Genomic DNA, 14,071 nt, shown 5'->3' with positions numbered 1-14,071 from the left:
ACTCATTAATTATTTTTGAATTTATCTTATTTTTATTTTTTTTGTTTTTGTTTTTGTTTTTTTCTTTTTCTTTCGAGACAGGGTTTCTCTGTGGCTTTGGAGGCTGTCCTGGAACTCGCTTGGTAGTTCAGGCTGGTCTCGAACTCACAGAGATCCGCCTGCCTCTGCCTCCCGAGTGCTAGGATTAAAGGCGTGTGCCACCAACGCCCAGCTTCTTATTTTTATTTTATGTGTGTGTGTGTTTTGCATACTTGTATGTCTCTGTACCACATGCATGCAGTAGCTGTGGATACCTAAAGAGTGTTGGGTTTCACTGGGACTGCCATTACAGACAGTTGTCAGCTACTGTGTGGGTGCTAGGACTCAAACCCACATCCTCAGGAAGAGCAGTCAGTGCTCTTAACCTTGCCCTCTAGCTTCTAGACTGAGATGTCTACCTTTTCCAACGTCTCACTGAGTCGTAGTAGAACTGAGTCTCATTGGCTGGATTCCAGCTTGTATTCTTTTTTCTTTTTTTTTCTTTTTGGTTTTTCGAGACAGGATTTCCCTGTGGCTTTGGAGGCTGTCCTAGAGCTAGCTCTTGTAGACCAGGCTGGCCTCAAACTCACAAAGATCCACCTGTCTCTGCCTCCCGACTGCTGGGATTAAAGGCATGCGCCATCACCACCGCCCCACCAGAGCTTGCATTCTTAAAACACAGGCTTAACTACCTCTGCACTGCAGGGCTGTCTTCCCACTTAGGCAAGTAGGTGTTGAGAAATGACTAATATTAGCCCATGTTAACTGGCCATTTTTTATCTTGGTCTTACTTTCTTTAGGAAAGCTAGTAGGCTGTGCCATCATCCACGTCAATGGAGACAGTCCAGAGGAAGTGGTCCGGGCCACACGCCTTGCTTTTGAATATCAGCGCCAGTTCCGAAAGGATGTAATTATTGATTTGTTATGCTATAGGCAGTGGGGTCATAATGAACTGGATGAACCTTTCTTCACCAACCCAGTCATGTACAAAATCATCAGGTACCATTAGAAATCTTCCTTTAATATATAGGCTAACCTCCTACTCCTCAATTGATCAGTCGTTTTTGTGGTGGTTGAGGGTTGTGTGTGTATGTGCATGAGCATACGTGGAGGTCAGAGGACACTTGTGGTAGTTGGTTCTTTCTATGTTGGTCCTTTGGAACAAGCCCAGGTGCCCATAGCAGTTGAACTATCTTGTCAGCCTGTACCCCCATTATTGTCTATTGTCTTTTTTATTATTAATTTACTTTTTACATTCCTGGTTTTTTTTTTTTTGAGACAGGGTTTTTATGTGTATGGTTGGCTGTCCTGGAACTTTCTCTATAGACCAGGCTAGCCTTGAACCCACTGAAATCCTCTTGCCTCTGCCTCCCAAATGCTGGGATTATAGGCATGCATCTGGCTCTAGACCATTTAAGTGACTTTCAAGGGGGACAACATCCTGCTGTGCCCTTGGTAATGATTATCTCTTATAATTGTATGTATTTGATTGACCCTGTCTCTATTCCACACTTTCCATCTCTTTCCAACAGAGCCCGAAAGAGCATTCCTGACACCTATGCAGAGCACCTCATTGCCAGTGGACTCATGACCCAGGAGGAGGTTTCTGACATAAAAACCTCCTACTACATCAAATTAAACGACCACTTAACCAATGTGGCCCACTACAGCCCCCCTGCCACTAACCTGAGGGCCCACTGGCAGGGCCTGGTACAGCCAGAAGCGCACATCACCACCTGGGACACAGGTGTGCCTCTAGAACTCCTTCGCTTTGTTGGTGTGAAGTCTGTGGAGGTTCCAGAGGAACTACAGTTACATAACCACCTTCTCAAGATGTATGTTCAGGTGGGACACCTTGACATCACCTTTCACTGCTTTTGATTTTTGTTCAGCAAAAAAACTGTTGTTCTGATGCTTTTAGTTGCTAATGTTAGAAATATTGTTGTTTGTTATTGGGTTGTAGCAGCTGATTCTCATGTAGTTTTAGAGCTATGATTTAGTAGATTGAGATTTTCTTCTGTTTTCCTCTATGGGAATTTTATGTGTGCTGAGCATATTATGTATATAAGAAATGCATGCTCATTTTTTTTTCTCGTTTTTCGAAACAAGGTTTCTCTGTATTTTTTTGGAGGCTGTCCCGGAACTCACTCTGTAGACCAACCTGGCCTCGAACTCACAGAGATCTGCCTTCCTCTGCCTCCCGAGTCCTGGGATTAAAGGTGTGCGCCACCAATACCTGGCTGAAATGTATGCTCATTTTAAAAACATACAGAAATATGTTTGTTGAAGTGCATCTCCAGCCCTCTGCAGTATTTTGAAAAGAATAATTCTGTAACATTTAATATATTACGGTGTTTTACATCCACCATCTCTATCTAGTTCTGGAACATTTCTTTTTTTGTTTATTCGGGTTTCTTTTTGTTTTATTTTGTTTTTTGTGTTTTGGTTTTTCTGTTTCTCTTTGAAACAGTCCTGGCTGTCCTGGACCTCACTCTGAAGACCAGGCTAGCCGTGAACCCACAGAACCTGAGCCCTTTGCAACAGTAAGAAGTATGCTTAATAGCTGAGCTATTTTTCCAGCCCTCAGGATACGGATTCTTAAAAGTTTGTTTTATTTTCTTCCTTTCCATTTTTTCTTCTGTTTTTTTGCAGTCAAGAATGGAGAAGGTGAAGAATGGAACAAATTTAGACTGGGCCACAGCAGAAACCCTTGCCTTGGGCTCCTTACTTGCTCAAGGTAAGAAATTGCTGTTTAGCTGCACAGCTGGTAGGAAATGGCTCTGAGATACACTTATACGCGATCTTCTGAGTTTCAATGGCCTCTTGTCACTTTCATTGATTAGAGAATTTAAAATTTCTTAGCTGACAATAGTCCTTAGCTATAAGGCATGTTGAGCACTTCCATCAGCACATAGACAAAGCTGCAGCCATAACTGGGACACACAGGACTCACCCCTGGATGTACTGCAAAGATGTTTCTCTAAAAATTGTAGGGCTGGAAATGACTCTCCATTCTTAAAATTTTTACATTGACTATACACCTTCAAAAATAGGAAAGATATCTACATACACACATATAGTGATATACTACTTTTAATTATGTGTACTTGTTTGTCTACATATGGGTATGTGCACATACTAGTACCCAAGGAGGTCCGAGTCTTCAGATTCCTCTGTAGATGGAGTTAGAGGCAGTTGTAAGCAGCTTCATATGGGTGCTGGGAACTGAACTCAGAAAAAAAACAAGTGCTCTTAACCAGTGAGCCATCTCTCCAGCATCAGGAGGATCTATTATCCTAAGGAAAATTCATATCCTAAGGAATGAGCCAGTGTGTGACATCAGATAACTGTGTGTGACAGTGCTTACCTATTGCCAAGCTCCTCAGGAGCCCGGGAGTTCAACACCAGTGTTGACAGCATTGGGAGGTTTTGTCTTAAAACAAAAGGACTCCAGGACTATCATGTCTTATTTTTGTGCTTGTTATTCATGGCAGTCTTTTTTCTTCTCCCGCTTGCTCGCTTCAGGTTTCAATGTTCGTCTGAGTGGCCAAGATGTTGGCCGTGGAACTTTTAGTCAAAGGCATGCAATGGTGGTTTGCCAGAACACAGATGATGCCTACATTCCTCTGAACCATATGGACCCTAATCAGAAGGGGTTTCTGGAGGTAAGTCATTTACATATCAATGTGCCAACTATTACAGTTACAACATTTTATTTGATTTGTGTTTCTGAGACAGAGTCTTAGTCCAGGCTGCCCTCAAATTCCCCAGGGGCTGAAAGTGACCTTGAATTCCTCTTCATCCTTCTGACTCGACCTCAGGTGCTGGGGGTTATAGGCCTGCACCATCACACCCAGCAGTTAGAGGGTTCTTCAAGCAACTCAATTCAGATGTCAGAAACTTCATGTTCAATACTTCTTTTTTAAATAAAGGAATGCTGAGTGGGGAGACAGTGGAGGTCTGTAAATTTGGAATGGAAGAAACAAATGACAGCCATGTTGGAGCTGGCACTTGAAGACTAGAGCAATCACCCTGGCCGCCTATCTGTAATTATGTCAAGTTAAAAACCAACATTGCAGGCTGCAAACTGTTGTGATTTATTAAACTTAATTAAAGTTGTGGATAGTAAGCCAACATTTCTAGCCTGCTAAAACAAAACAGAGTACAACAGAAACACTTCCTCCAGGTTATCTTGCTTCCTAAAGTTTAATGGGTGTTTCTTTGGATTTCTCTGTGTAGCCCAGTTCCTGGAACTCACTCTGTATACCCGGCTAGCCTCAAACTCACAGAGATTCATCTGCTTCTGCCTCCCGAGTGCTGGGATTAAAGGCGTGAGCCACCACCCCCCAGCCCATTTTTAAGATCTTAAGAGCAGGGTCTTTTCGTTTTTTGTTTCTTCAACAATTGCTTTAGTGAACAATGCATGATATGAAAACAAATTATCCCCTTAAGGTAAACCTAATAATTTGTTGCCTTCTTTCCTATTCCAGTTGTTGCTTTGAAAATATAACCTGTGTGTTTGATGAGGCTGGGAGACAACTCAGGCAATAGAGTGCTTCCTATGCAGGCATTAATTTAGTCCCTGGCATCTGGTAAAAAGCCAGGCACAGCAGTCCCAGCACTAGGGAGGTAAAGACAGGAGGATCTGGGGCCTTACTTGTCAGCCAGTCCAGCTGAATCTTGGAGCTTCAGGTCCAGTGAGATATTCCATCTCAAAAAATAAGGTGGAAAGTGGTGGAGAAAGAAGGAGATATATCCCTTTCTTATTTTTCTAAAATCTGTCTTTGTATCAAATCAGATTAATGAACCAGGGTAAAAGTGTTTAGTGTCCTGCCACCTCATATTAGACTTTCACTGAGCTGTGATCTGGTATTTAGTGTCAGTTTTGATATATTGGAGGGCCATGGTGCAAGCCACAGCTCCTGTTTAACCAGGAAGCGGTGAGGGGAAACAACACTCCCCTTTGTAGAGTTGCTAAGCTAGGATGCTCCCTCTTAAGATGCTTAGTGCACTTTTTTTTTTTTTTTTTTTTTGGTTTTTCGAGACAGGGTTTCTCTGTGGCTTTGGAGGCTGTCCTGGAACTCGCTTGGTAGTTCAGGCTGGTCTCGAACTCACAGAGATCCGCCTGCCTCTGCCTCCCGAGTGCTAGGATTAAAGGTGTGTGCCACCAACGCCCGGCTCGCTTAGTGCACTTTTGACATATATTTTTAACCTTTATTTGTATGTGTATGAGTGCTTTGCTTGTATGTATGTCCATGTGCCATTTGTGTGCCCGATGCCTGAGGAGGCTGGAAGAGAACATTGATGCCCCTGGAATTACAGTCAGTTGTGAGCCTCCATGTGGATCCTGGGAAATGAACCCAGATCCTCTGGAATAACAGCCAGTGCTCTTAACCACTGTGCTATGTTTCTAGTTCAGTTGGCTTATACTATTTTCAAACCAATCAATGGGCTTATTGGAACATGACCCCATCACAAGTCACAGAGCAACTGTACTTATTTAGAGGGTAGATAAAAGTAAAAGAGTTGAAGATAAGTCAATTAAGTCACTTCCTAGAAAAGAAACCACCCCCCCAAAAATGGCTGAGGGAGTAATTTTTGTTTTATTTTTAAGCATTTGATGGTCTCTTTGGTGGGGTAAAGTTCAGGAAGGAGGAATTAGGTAATGGAACCAGGACCTGGAAGGGACAGAAAGAAGGAATGGATGGAGAATGAGTGAGCACTGAACATGTCAATCTTGGATAGGAAGAGATGGGAAGGAGGAAGTGGGAGCAGAGAGGGATGTATGCAATATGCCTTGGCTAAAATGCATTTATAACACACATCAACCTGAAATCTGAAGTCAGAATAGGCATCTAAAGGAATAAATTAAGCCTGATTCCACCCACCATGCTAGAAAATAATCCATTGACATTGTTGTGTTTGTCATTTAGTTCCTATCTATATAAATCACATTTTATAGCTGTTATTAGAAGTTATATAGTTCCTCTCCCTCCCTCCCTTCCTCCTTCTCTCCCTCCCTCTCTCCCTCCCTGTGTGTATGTGTGTGTGTGTGTGTGTGTGTGTGTGTGTGTGTGTGCTTGCACGCATTTGAGTTATATAGTCCATCATTGAGGGAAGTTGAGGCTTGTTTTAATGGCTTGTTCCCCTGGTTTGTTCATAGTCTAACCCCCCCCCCGGCTCAGGGATAGTACCAAACACAATGGGCTGTTCCCACTTATATACTTATATCAATTAGTAATTAAGAAAATACTTCACAGATATGGCCACAGGCCACTCAAATACAGACAGTTTCTTAACTGAAGTTCCCAATCCCAGGTAAGTCTATTTTGTATTAAATAGACAAAACTACTCAGCACACTGTGTATATGCATACCCATGTATACATGCATATGTGCAGGCCAGAGAACAAGCTTGGGTGTTGTCCCTGAATTACCATCCACATTTCTGTTTTTGAGATGTGATCTCTCACTGGCTAGGTAGGCTAGGTTGTTGACTGACCAAGGAGCCCCAGGGAACCCCCTGTCTCTACCATCTCAGCTCTAGGATTGCAAACTTGTGCCATCATGCCTAGTTTTCCTGATGCATGGCAACACTTTGCTGACTGAGCTATCTTCTGAGCCCTCTGGGGTTGTTGGTTTGTTGAAGATTTTATTGAAAAATAACTCACAAAATTTGACCTTTGCATGTGTATAGTTCAGCACTAAGACCATCACCACTGTTTGATTTCAGAATATTTTCATCTCTTCAAAGGAAACATTGTAACTATCAGCACCTGTCTCCCATTCCATCCTCCCTCTAGTTGCTGGCAGCCACTAGTCAGTTGACTGTCTGTTTTAATGGATTTGTCTGTCTCAGGAAGCTCATGTACATAGGGTGATATAGTCCCTTATATGACATTAATTTGACATAGTATTTTCAAGGCCCATCTATGCTGTCTTATTTGTCAGTACTTCATTCCTTTTCATTGCCAATAAATATTCTGTAGAAGCCGGGTGTTGGTGGCACATGCCTTTAGTCCCAACACTTGTGAGGCAGAGGCAGGCAGGCAGATCTCTGCAAGTTCAAGGCCAACCTGGTCTACAGAGCGAGTTCTAGGACAGCCTCCAAAACAATACAGAGAAACCCTGTCTCGAAAACCCCCTAAAAATATTCTGTAGAGATGTAACATTCAAAAATTGGAAAAAAAAGAAAAGTTGGAGCAAGATGGGTATGGTTACTCATGCCTACAATACTAGGAATCTAGAAAGTAAAGCAACAGGATTATCATGAGTTTGAGGCCAGCCTGGGCTACATAGCAAGTTCCAGACCAGCTTGGGCTACAGAGTGAGACTCTATCTCAAACAAAATCCTTTTTTTTTTGAGACAGGTTTTCTCTGTGAGCTTTGGAGCCTGTCCTGGAACGCAGTCTGCAGACCAGGCTGGTGTCAGACTCACAGAGATCCTCCTGCCTCTGCCTCCTGGGATTAAATGCGTGTGCCCTGAGGCATACTGATACCTTCTCAGCCATCTTGCTATCTCCCCCAAGTAGCTTCCTTCCCTCCTTTTTCCCTTTTTTCTTTTCTGTGGTGGTGCTGGAGTTTGAACCCAGGACCTTGTGAATGTTAGGCAAGTACTCTTGAAGAAAACATTGAATGACTGCACTCCAATGTCTTCTCTTTTCCTTTTTTTGTCCTGACTTTCTCCAAATGCACTAGTGACACTGATCAGTAGGTCTCCTTTTGCAAAGAGATGAGGTGATGAGTGAGAGCAAAGCTCCCTTCCATGCCCCTCCTTCTCCTGAGAGGCTTGTATCCTCATGGAGCTTTACTTTTGCTGGCTTCTCTCAGATGTCTCATGCACTTCCGTGTCTGATTCTCTTCCTTGCTATTAGGTTAGCAACAGCCCCCTGTCAGAAGAGGCTGTCCTGGGGTTTGAATACGGAATGAGCATTGAAAGTCCAAAGTTGCTGCCCCTCTGGGAAGCTCAGTTTGGTGATTTCTTCAATGGAGCCCAGATCATCTTTGACACATTCATCTCTGGAGGTTGGTGTTAGTGAGTGGCTGGGTGGTGGTGGGTCCAGTCTCATATCATAAGTAAATGGAAAAGGGCCATCGCTGCCTCTGAGATTCTCTGTACCACAGCATCTCCAGAGAGTTTGGGGAGTTGACTTGTTATCTTCTGCAGGTACATGACAGCTTTCAGGAAGTTTAATGAGCTTCTAGGAAGAGTATCTTAGCTTTCTGTCAGCATTTCATTGTCCCCCATCTCCTGAGGAATGTGTCTAGCTGTTATCTAGCACAGATGTACCCAGCAGCTCCTGGCTATGTGGTTCTGCACCTGTTCTTGGAGTGCTAAATAGCATAATTAGCCAGCATTCTGTGGTGACACAAGTAACACTTTATGGTTGGGATTGATGATTCCCTTGAAAATCTGACATTTTTTAGAAGGAAGAAAAATGCTTGAGGAATCTTGATTTTGATATGTCCAGAAACTACTTGTGTATGTTCATGTGTATGCAAATGTACATGCATATGCATATAGTTACATATGGAAATCAGAGTTCAACCTCAGGTGTTATTTTCAGGAGCTGTCTGCCTTGTTTTTTGAGATAGAGTCTCTCACCGGGACTTGGGGCTCACCAATTAGGCTAAGTTGGCTGGCCAGCAAGACTTAGGGATCCATCTCTTTGCTTCCCTAGCACCAGGATTACAAGTGTGCACGATGCCTGGATTTTTATGTGAGTGCTGGGGATTGAACTCAGGTCCTTGGACCCACATACAAAGTGTTTTATAAACTGAGCTATCTTCCCTGTCCCCAGAGACTATTCTCAAATGTCTACTGCCCTCTATTTGAGGACAGTGGCCAATGTTGTCTGTTGTGCTATGAGCATGGCAGAAATTGCTTGTATTTGTAAAGAGTTGTTGTATGATGAAATCAGAGTGCCGAATGTTGTCTGGGACACTTACCACTGAATTAGTATTACAGTCACTAAAGCCCAAAAAGAGTGATGTGACAGGTTTTCATACATTCAAATGGGTATTTCCATTGAAGTATAGTAGATCAGTGCTGGAAGACATATGCATGAAAGCAGTTTGGAGACTCCGGAACCAAACTAACATTTTGTTTCATTCTCCAAGTCATGCCAGGTTATTTTGTTCTGCTTCATAGAGGAATCCCTATCTTGTGTTTTCCCAGGAGAGGCCAAGTGGCTTCTGCAGAGTGGCATTGTCATTCTCCTTCCACATGGCTATGATGGGGCTGGACCTGACCACTCATCTTGTCGAATAGAGCGTTTCTTGCAGGTATGTAGAACACTGTTGGATTCTAAAAAATGTTTTTATATTTCCTAGGTTCTTTGCCATTCCATATATTACCTCCTGTAGATAGTTTCATGTGCACTTCAATTGTAAGATTTAGTAGTTGAGGGCTGGAGAGATGGCTCAGAGGTTAAGAGCACTGATTGCTCTTCCAGAGGTCCTGAGTTCAATTTCCAGCAACCACATGGTGGCTCACAACCTTCTGTAATGAGATCTGGTGCCCTCTTCTGGCGTGTAGACATACATGGAAACAGGATGTTGTATTCATAATAAATAAATCTTAAAAAAAAAGATTCAGTAGTTGAGTGAAACCAACTCAATGCATTGTGACTGTTCCTTCAAAACGTAATGCCTCAGCTTTTATAATATCACAGTTCTGTGGAAAATAAAATGGTTTCTGGAGTCAGGCATGGTTGTGCTCTCAGGAGACTGACTAAGAATGATTTCCTTCAATTTTAGACTAGCCTAGCCTGGGGAAATAGAGGAAGATACAGTCTCAATAAAATAAAATAAATAAAATGGGGATAGGAGGCAGGTTAGAGAGATAGCTTATTAAAATACTTGCTGCCCTAGTGCAAGGAGCTGAATTGCTGAATTTGGTCTCCAGCATTCACATTTAAAAGCCAGACTTGGTGGTGGGGGGAATCAGGCTGGATTTTTTGTTTTGTTTTTGTTTTTTTGAGACAGGATTTTTCTGTGTAATAAATAGGTTTGGCTGTCCTGGAACTCACTTTGTAGATCAGGCTGGCCTTGAACTCACAGAGTTCCTCCTGCCTCTTCCTCCTGCATGTTGGGATTAAATGCATGTACCACACATCCAGCAAAAGCTAGGTTTGTACAAACATAGTTGGTGAGGCAGGAGACACAGGACTTCTGGTGCTCGCTGCCAGTGAGCCTAGCCTAATCAGGATGTTACAGGCCAAGGAAACCTTATTTCAGAAAACAAGGTGGGTGGGTGGCACTTAAGACAAGATCCTCAATGTTTACTTCTGTCCTACTTAGGCTTACACACCCACACACGTATGCACACCCCCCCACACACACATGTTCACCCACATGCATGCATACACATTCATAGGCACAGAATGATTTCAGTCTGGAGTTGTAGCTCAGTACCTACTTTATGAGTGGCCCTGAGTTCCATTCCTGGCACCAGCCACATGATTGGGGGTCTTGGGAGAGAAGGAATCCCAGTGCTGGGGAGGTAGAGACTGGGGAAGCCAGCTAACCTAGCCTAAGTGGTGAGATCCAGGTTCAGTGAGACACTCTATTTCAAAAAATAAAGTGGCCGGGTGATGGTGGCGCACGCCCTTAATCCTAGCACTTGGGAGGTGGAGGCAGGCAGATCTCTGTGAGTTCTAGACCAATCTGGTCTACAGAGCGAGTTCCAGCACAGGCTTCAAAGCTGCACAGAGAAACCCTCTTATGAAAAACCAAAAAAGAAAAAAAAAAAGTGGAAAGTGACTTAGGAGGTCATGCAGTGTTGACCTCTGGCCTTCACATGCACTTGAGTGCATATGCACCACATGTGTACACACTTGCACACTCGTGTGCACACACACAGTAACAAGCACAACAAAAGAATGGGTTACAAAGATAGAAAATGGTGACCAGAAAGGGGAATGCACAAAGTGGAGCTTATGGCGAGAATCCTATTGTTTATATGAAGGATATTATCTTGTGCCATAATCTGTTTTCCCAAAATTCATTCACTGAATTATACCCCTCATCCCAAACCAGGTGATGGAATTAGGAGGTAGGGACATGTGGGAAGACACCATGTATGAGTCAGGGAATGGGCTCTGATCAGACACTAATTTTACTCATGATCTTGGACTTTCCATTCTTCATAAATGTTAGAAATAAATTTATGTTGTTCCTAAGTAACTTGGACTTAGCCAGGAATGGTCAAACATATCTATAATCCTAACACTTTCCAGGCAGAGGCAGGAGGATTAGGAGTTCAAAGCTATTGTTGACTACATAGTAAATCTGATGTCAGCTGGGTTACATGAATCACTGTCTTAAAAGTGTAACATAAAGCCGGGTGTTGGTGGTGCACACCTTTAATCCCAGAACTCGGGAGGCAGAGGCAGGCGGATCTCTGTGAGTTCGAGACCAGTCTGGTCTACAAGAGCTATTTCCAGGGCAGCCTCCAAAGCCACAGAGAAACCCTGTCTTGAAAAACCAAAACCAAAGACAAACAAACAAACAAACCCCCCCCCAAACTTAAAAAAATGTTACACAGTTTCATGGCACTGAGCCTTTGGGGACCATTCTCATTCAAACCACCACAGACTATTGGTAGCTGTGTGTTCAGTGACTAGTAGTGGTCAAGGTCTTATAGCAGCAACTAGCATTGATAGTAAGTGAGCAAAGGCCAGTGTTAAAGCTTTTTTTCTTAAAAAATTTATTTATTTTTAGTTTATGTGTATGGGTGTTTTGCTTGCATGTGTGTTTATAAACCACAAACATGCATTGACTGAAGAGGCTAGGAAAGGACATTGTATCCCTTGGAAATGTAATTATAGATTGTGGTGAGCTATAATGTGAATGCTGAGAATTGAACCTGGGTCCTCTGGGAGAGCAGCCATTGCTCTTAACTATTGAGATATATTGACATATCTCCAGCCCCTATGCCCTAGTGTTATGTTATGGCTTTTACGCTTTGAGTGTCAAGATCTGCATCCCTGAGGTTTTGACAGCTCCTTTCTTATAATAATTGAAAATTGTAGGCACAAGTATTGGCACATGCCTTTGATACCAGCATTCAGGGAGGCAGAGGAAGGCAAATTGAAAGCTAGCCGGGGTTTACAGCCAGGACAGCCAGGATTAGTGAGAAACAAACAAATTGACATTTGTGAGTTTGTGCTGTTTATCTTTATTGCTATCATTTCATCCACTGTCACTGTGGTTAACTCAAGTCCTTTGTTTATATTATTAATTTTATTTTTAGTCTTGCAAAAAGATTCACATATGTAAATGACTTTAAAGAGTTTTATCTGCTCATATAAATGCCTGCTTATTTCTTCTGCTTTCATTGTCATTATGCTATGCTAAGCTCTCTGTGTCATTTGTATTTTCAGCCTTGTCTGGTCTTGACATTTCTTTTTATTAATTAATTGTAAGTATATGAGTGTCTGCCTGCATGTATGTATGTACACGCTGTGCATGCTTAGTGTCATGGAAGCCAGAGAAGGGCAACAAATCCCCTGAAATGGAGTTATGTATGTGCTGGAGCCTGAACCCAGGTCCTCTACAGGAGGAGCAAATGCTCTTAACTACCACTGCACCTCACCAGTACTTGTTTTCTTGGTACTTCTTGTTTACTTAATACCTTAGTAGTTTCAGAGTAGAGTTCTCACTTTGTTTTCTTAGTTTAATGTTCTTCATTATCATCTGACTTTGTTCTGTTCTCTTTAAAACTCTCTGTCCTGGGCTTGGGAAGTAGCCCAGTAAGTAGAGTGCTTGCTATCATGCACTGAAGTCCCAGTTCAGCCCCTGTGCTGTACGAAACCAGGCATGGTTGTATGGCACATGCCTGTAGTCCCAATACTTCGGGAGAGGGGGTGGAAGCAGAAAAGTCAGACATGCAAGGTTATCCTCAGATATAAGTGATTTTGAGGCTAATCTGAGCTATATAAGACTCTGTCTCATCCTCCCCAAAACAAAACAATAGCACCCCCCCCCAAAAAACAAAAACCTCTCAAACTCTGTCCTTGGTCTGCTGTGTTCCCTTTCTTTGTTTTTTTTCTTTTTTCCTTCCTCCTACATGTTATCCCTGTGCTATTTCATTTCATCTTGTTTTGGTTGTTTAGGCCTCTTCAAAGACCTAAATTTTCTGTTCGAGAATGAGTGAATATATATATATATCCTACCAATATATTCTCTTAGAACAATAATTGAAGAATTTTGTTCCTGAGGATGTAACTAGTAATTAACTCTTTGGACTGGGTGTTCTTCTTAGATTATTTCCCACAAACACCCACCTCCATCGGAGATGGATGTCACATCCCTTAGGCTTCTGTGGAACTTCTCTACTAGAGAGGATTGTGCCTTTGACTTAGACTTTTCTCAGGATGCTCCTTACTGCCTTTCTTCTGAGATACTACATTGTTGGTTTTTTTTTTCAATCCCATTTCCATCCATGCACTGCTTCTAAATTAGGTTGGGGCTGGCAGGATCTTCTGAGATTATACATTTGCTCTCAACTTTTCTTTCTTTCTTCCTTCCTTCCTTCCTTCCTTCCTTTCTTTCTTTCTTTCTTTCTTTCTTTCTTTCTTTCTTTCTTCTTCTTCTTCTTCTTCTTCTTCTTCTTCTTCTTCTTCTTCTTCTTCTTCTTCTTCTTCTTCTTCTTCTTCTTCTTCTTCTTCTTCTTCTTCTTCTTCTTCTTCTTCTTCTTCTTCTTCTTCTTCTTCTTCTTCTTCTTCTTCTTCTTCTTCTTTTTTGAGACACGGTTTCTCTGTGTAACAGCTCTAGCTGTCCTGGAACTCACTCTGTAGACCAGGCTGACCTTGAACTCGCAGAGATCCACTTGCCTCTGTCTCCCTAGTGTTAGGATTAAAAGGCATACACCACCACCACCTGGATGCTCTCAATTTTTTAACATGCTTCTTAATTTTTTTTTTTGAGACAGTCTCAGGTAGCCAAGGCTGACCTTGAACTCCCAACCTTCCTCCTTCCAATTCCTGGAATTTTACCACAGCTGACTCAATCTTCATTTGTTTATTCTTTTGTTTTGAAATGTGCACACT

General features: G+C 42.4%; 1 protein-coding gene across 1 annotated transcript in view; it reads left to right on the top strand.

Moving 5' to 3' along the window:
• Dhtkd1 (dehydrogenase E1 and transketolase domain containing 1) overlaps positions 1-14,071 on the top strand; it is a 41,115-nt gene that overhangs the window by 20,469 nt on the left and 6,575 nt on the right. Inside the window, exons 7-12 of the mRNA XM_040755523.1 lie at positions 819-1,017; positions 1,551-1,863; positions 2,671-2,755; positions 3,544-3,683; positions 7,892-8,042; positions 9,196-9,302. Coding sequence (XP_040611457.1) covers positions 819-1,017; positions 1,551-1,863; positions 2,671-2,755; positions 3,544-3,683; positions 7,892-8,042; positions 9,196-9,302 — 995 coding nt within the window. The remainder of the gene's footprint in view (positions 1-818; positions 1,018-1,550; positions 1,864-2,670; positions 2,756-3,543; positions 3,684-7,891; positions 8,043-9,195; positions 9,303-14,071) is intronic.

This window comes from Mesocricetus auratus, unplaced genomic scaffold (genome assembly GCF_017639785.1).
Source record: "Mesocricetus auratus isolate SY011 unplaced genomic scaffold, BCM_Maur_2.0 Super-Scaffold_100013, whole genome shotgun sequence".
NCBI lineage: Eukaryota > Metazoa > Chordata > Mammalia > Rodentia > Cricetidae > Mesocricetus > Mesocricetus auratus.
The sequence above is the reverse complement of the archived record's forward strand: the minus strand, read 5'-3'. Positions and strand labels throughout refer to the sequence as shown.